Source organism: Lipophrys pholis (genome assembly GCF_963383615.2).
Source record: "Lipophrys pholis genome assembly, chromosome: 21".
Lineage (NCBI taxonomy): Eukaryota > Metazoa > Chordata > Actinopteri > Blenniiformes > Blenniidae > Lipophrys > Lipophrys pholis.
Window position 1 is genome coordinate 17,021,113 of NC_137649.1, and position 6,000 is coordinate 17,027,112.

Sequence of the window (6,000 nt, forward strand, 5' to 3'; positions counted from 1 at the left end):
GAACACAAGACGCAGGCAGCCACAAGTCAGCGCCTGAACTGTAACACAGAGCAGAGTCACCATGCGTCAACAACAACATGATGTGTAAATGTTCAACCTCTAAAACAAGACCATGACTCTCAAGGAATTCATTCCAATATAGAAACTTGGAACACTGGGGTTGGTGGATGAATCGCGGTGCCACGGTTATAAAATAAACTTAAAAGATCATGCTATTAAAAAACAAGGCATGTCAAACTCACTTTAGTTCAGCTTGACTGGGCTGGACTATTAAAATGGTAGCAAATCTGTTCTCTTTGTTTTACTGCCAAGTCTGAGGAGCATATTTTGAAACATCTTTACATAGACTTTTTCAGTGCAATGTCAAGTCTAACAATGTTCCCTGGTGCAAAATTAAAGTGAAATGTCCCCCCCCCCCCCCAAAAAAAAAGCATGTCCTCCAATTGTGGCATTTGACATCCTCTTGCAAGCATCTTGTTCATAAATTCACTCTCACAGTTTGATGATGTCTCAGCTGGGATCTCAGTGTTGTGTTGTGTCTGCCACGCCTACGATAACAGTAAAATCACTCGTTAATGAATTTTTAAACCGCAGTTATTGTAATTGAATGAAGGTAAAGTTTTCTTCATAATTATGTTTGGGTTGTTTTTTTTTACACTTTGCAATGTCATCCCGCAGGAGGGAATGGACCCACGATACAATGGACACCAGAGAGTAAAATGTAGGCTGCACTTCTTCCATATACACATTGTTTACACGCCGAGTCGTCCACCGCGTCGAGTTAAATCACAGCCTGTGGGAAGCGCTGACATGAAGACACACAGCAAGAGACAACTACTTAACTCCTTCATTCAGAGTTAACATAAAATTAACAAACTGTGGCTCCTTCCCAGGAGTGTTTGTTTCACTCGTTCAGTGCTCTTGTAAAAAAGAAAAGAAAACTTGCAATGAAACACAGAACAGAAGGTGGTCCAGAGTGTGTTGAGTTTGCATGTTCCCCCTTAGCATACATTGGATTTCATCTCTGTTCTCCTTTTTCCTCCATCAGTCCAAATTTAGGTAATTGGTGACTATAAAATTGTGTGAATGCGAGTCTCTCTGTGTTTGGCGGGACTGGAACCAGTTCGGGAATGTAACCTGCTTTTGCTCTAATTCAGCTCGACTCCAGCACTCTGCGACCCCAAGTTGAATGAAGGATTATCAAATATGGATCAATGAATAGTGGGTAAAAACACAAGGGCTAGAAAGTAAAATGATAGAAATGTTTCAACACCACAACTCCTTGTTTTTGTTATTGTAAAACACTGAGTAGCAGCTGTTGATGAGTAACCCCACAAAGCTAAAAAACAAGCATAAATATTAACACCACAATTACACATCGACCGGGAGCATGTTTCACAATCAGTGCCAACATGCTTCCTGCACTCTGAACAGACAACTCGCTGAGCCCGAATAGCAGCTCAGCATCACAGGGTCCGGATGATGACAATGATGCTTTAACTTTCCCCACAAACTTTCTGCGTCTCCTCCTCCTGGATGTATAACCGAACTCTTGAAAACTGGAGGAAATATTTCCAACTCACACTCTGGCTGTTGTGAACGTGTCCTGACCCGACAGCCGGCCACCTGCAGCACATTAGAACATTTGGCAGCTTCCACTTTGCTGCACCCTATTGTTCTCAGTTGCTTTGAGCTGCGCTTCCCTTTTAATATGCACAAAGTACAAGAGCGAACAAACAAAAATTGTTGATCCTCACACAACCCACCATGCATGTGCACACACACACACACAGACACCCCAAGACTCATCCCCCCCCTGTCTCCCTGTGTTCTCGTCTAGCACCGGTTGCCATACAGATGGTGATGAGGAGAAAAGGGGAGGTACACAGAAACAGAACGGCAGTCATGAGTTTGTATCAGATCTCTCCCTCCTTCACCGTTTCCAAACATTTCTCCACATACATCACATGTACTCACTCCACCCATCCAGCCTTACCCCACTCCTCTCCAGTGCCTCCATCGATCACTGCCCACTTCCATCAATCCATCAGAGAGTACATAGACTCTTAGCAGAGTCTTAGAGCGCCTACCGACACCCATTCATCTATTAAGTCCCATTATTTGTCAAGCCTGTCCCTAGAATTACAGCACGGCTTGTACTGTGACCTTTTACACACCTATTAACTTATGATATGTGACCTTCAAGTAATCCATCTTTTCACATCCATCTACAACAAAAGCACCCACTCAGGTAAACAGGAAGTGTCCATATCATAACTTCTTTGTTGACCAAGATGGGTTTCTTTAAAAAAAAAAAAAAACAACCAAAGAAACCTTCTTGATTTATCCGCCTATTTACTCGACCCCTCACAGGATCAATAGTAATCTTAACACTTACCAGCTGCATGCCACAGATGAAGGCCAAGGTGCACCTGCCACTACAGCACCCCATGATGTCCCCCTGGCTCTCAGCAGTGGTCCCAGTGAAGCAGGCAAAGCTATGGGTAACTCCCAAACCTGTCCTTCAAAATCCAAAAAGCCCCTGGAGGGCCGTCTGGCTGGCAGGCAGCCCGGCTCGGAGCTCTGGCTGCCCACCCTCAGAGAGCAGAGCCCAGCTCCTGGGAAAGAAAAGCTGCTACTTCAATCACATGGACAAGTTCCTAATGGGCAAAGAGTGGAGTGGTCCCTTGGATGTCCAGTACGCATTGGGGTCAGGAATAAAAAAAAAAAAGAAAGGTAGGCCTTGAAGAAAACTGTGATTATACAAGTTGTTCTTTGTGTATCCAGAGATTTGGATGTGTAGGGAGCTGAGGTGCAACTGAAGACAGGAGGGGAGGGGTGGGGGGGCTTTGAAATGAAATCTGTGATAATGTCTCCTCACACAGGTGAAACCATCCAGCCAGATGGAGGCAGTCCTACTTTAAACAAAGGTTAACCAGCACAAGCTCCACTTGTTCACACATCACCCGCTGGATTAGTAAATCCCACCGACGACCGCCTCGATCAGTCGCATCCTCGTCAGACACAGAGCTGCACATCAGTGGCCACTCAGATGCTGAGATCACAGAGATAAAATAAATAAATATATAAATCCCCCAGATTAAATCTCTCCTGGAATAATCCGATTAGGCGCAGCTTGAATTGGGGATGATAATTTGTTTTAAGGGTGGAGAAAACAAGTGAAAGTGGTCCCTGCCTCCTCTCCCCTCCTCTCAGGGGAAGTAACGCGCATGTAGCGGCAACATCCTCCACCGAACCCCGCGTCTTCACCTCCAGCGCCGCGCCTCGAGTTCTTCCTTCGTTCTGTTTTATCCAGAAGAAGAAGGAAGAAGAAGAAGAAGGAAAAAAAAAAAAAAAAAAACCGGGGACTGAAATATGTTGCTGGAAGCTGGTTTCGGTGGCTCCTCTGGGCTAATGAGTCCCCCTCCTCTTCCTCCGGTTCATCTCTCCATCAGCTCCGTTTTAGTCGGCTCTCCTCCAGCCGCCGCTCGCTGATTTCAACCGTCACAACAAGCACATCTCAACAACATCCAGGCAGAAACATTCAAATAAAGATCAGAAAAATAAGACTGGGAAAAACGGGTCCAATTTCAGGACAGAGAAGGGACCGAGTGGATCTGACTGTAAGTCTCCAAATGGCGATGTGCGCGCAGAAAAATAGAAAGGCCAAGTTTAGTGAGTCGTCTCGGGCTTGTCTTGAAGGAGTGAACCGGGGGAGACAATGAGAACCGGGATGGACCAACGGACCGAGAGAGAGAGAGAGCGAGAGAGAGCGAGAGAGAGAGAGAGAGAGCGAGCGAGACAGCCGAGCGGAGCGTCTCCCGCCCGCCGTGCGTCAATGGCACTGCGCTTAGACACCCTGTGGTTCCGGTGCTCTTTCACAATAAAGAGACGGCAATTACGCATGCACACACACCCAGACTGGATTGGATTCATCCCAGTTGACTCTGCTGACAAAGGAATACAGACGTTTCTTCGACTAATTGTCACATCAAGCATCCTGCATCAATTTTCCAAACTACTTTATCCAAGCCTGGACAATCGAAGGGAATCGAGGCTGTCCCATGCTCAGTCACCAATTACCTTTTTAAAGGCAGGTTGTTGTTTTTTGTACTGTGGAAGAAAATATGCACAGGGAGAACATGCAAACCTGCAGATTTGAACAAGAAAGCTTGAGCTGTTAAGCAAGAGTCCAAACATCTACAGTAATTCCCTTTGTCAATAGGCAAGGCACATTTATTTATTTATAGAGCACCATTCCAACACAAGGCAATTCACACTGCTTTACAAGAGAAATTCATCTCAAGTGATATGGAAATACGTTCAAACCTCTTTCATCAAACCCAGTCTCACTCCAAATTGTGTTATACCTACGTTGCTCCACAGCACACAAATTCTGACATTTTACAAAAACACCTCTGAAATAGTGACAACGTGCACTTTTCCCATATGGGTATTTGACGTCGAAAATCACACTCAATTAACCTCATTTTCTATAGATTGTCTCCTCATCTCCGGCTCTGTCAAACATCCCACAACAAAAACTCAAACACTTCTCATTACAATGTTTAAACGCACTCAGGAAGGTTTATTTAGGATGACAGAGAATAGAAAACACAAGTCTGCTGACTGAGAGCAAGGCAGCAGGACTGAGCAGAACCCTGCCATCGCTGGTCTTCCTTCCACCTATATCGAGGCAACAGTCCCCTGACTGACATCTGTTAGCACCGCTTCTGGTGTCTGAGGACGTAATGATAAACTCATCTCATGTCAGGGCATTGCTCTGCTGGGAGCAGTGGCTCCATCAACAAGACCGAAACCCGATTATTCTGTACCAGTTTTGAAAGAATTCAAAGACATGGTATATGCAATTAAATAAGAGCACTGGTGTGTAAAGAGACAGCCTGTTCTCTGTGCTAATAAACATCGTCCTTTGAAATCATGAGACGCAGGAAAAATATACTTTTAAAAGGGGTTCATTTTAACTTTTAAATGGAATACATTAACTGGAGCTTGTCTCTTAATTATCATGTGTTTTGTCCTATCCTTTTCATTTCATGCATTTTGTCGTTCCCTTCATCAAAGCGAAAGCAGGAATTGGACAATAATGCACCTTAAATTTTCAGAGCAACACCAACATCATTGGAAAGGACAGCAAGAAGAAAATTATTCATATATTTAGCTGCCCCTTTCTTGAAAAATTATAATACAAATACGGTCTCTCAATCACCTACAATTAGTTTTCAGAAGCCTCCACTGTCAACACAATGGTTATAGAACAAAACAAACAAACAACTAAACAAACAAACATAAGCCCACGCAATACACATTTACAAGCTCAGAAACAATTGATCCAGTTTAAACTTCCAGCTCATGACAAAGTTTTCTGCATATGTATAAAAAAAAATTTAATTGATGAATATCCATACAACCTTTTAAATCCTGTAGTTGGGAATTCCATATCTTTACACCGACAACTGAAATACACATTTGTAAGAAATCAGTCAGCACAACTTGGTGCTTCAAGTCAAATCTTCTCCTATGATTTTCATCTTCTGAAGTGAAAATCCATTTTTGACAAGAATCCTTACATAACTTCAACCTTTTCACATGGATCCACTTCATTTACCATCAAATGAGAGATTTATACTGTTGAACATTCAGCCTTTAAATTTAGAATGATACAGCAAGTTTTATCACTTCAAACTGCAAGACAGGAGTACCTTTGGAAAACCATCTTTTTTTCCAGCAAAACTGAAAATCATCTTAGGCTATAGAGCTGCATGTTAAAAGATCCCTGCACTTACCCGTATGAAAGGCGCTCCGGCATTAGCAATTTGTTGTTTGACCTACTGTAAGCCAAGGTCTTCACATCAGATCGCTCTTGTTGAAAAGTAGTTTCAGTCATTAAAGCTTTGCTTTATCCTGGGATGACTTCATTCAAAGATTCTAATCCCTGCAATTGACATTGAAATTATTTTATTCATTCTGACTGAAGAG

The 6,000-nt window shown here is 43.2% G+C and overlaps 1 protein-coding gene across 1 annotated transcript in view; it reads right to left on the reverse strand.

The window, feature by feature from the left end:
- The window catches only part of nkain2 (sodium/potassium transporting ATPase interacting 2), a gene marked incomplete at both ends in the record, with an annotated part of 82,380 nt that extends 79,928 nt beyond the window's left edge, over nucleotides 1–2,452 (reverse strand). Inside the window, one exon of the mRNA XM_080490619.1 lies at nucleotides 2,399–2,452. Within this exon, the coding sequence (XP_080346745.1) occupies nucleotides 2,399–2,452 (54 nt within the window). The remainder of the gene's footprint in view (nucleotides 1–2,398) is intronic.
- Nucleotides 2,453–6,000: the final 3,548 nt, after the last annotated feature.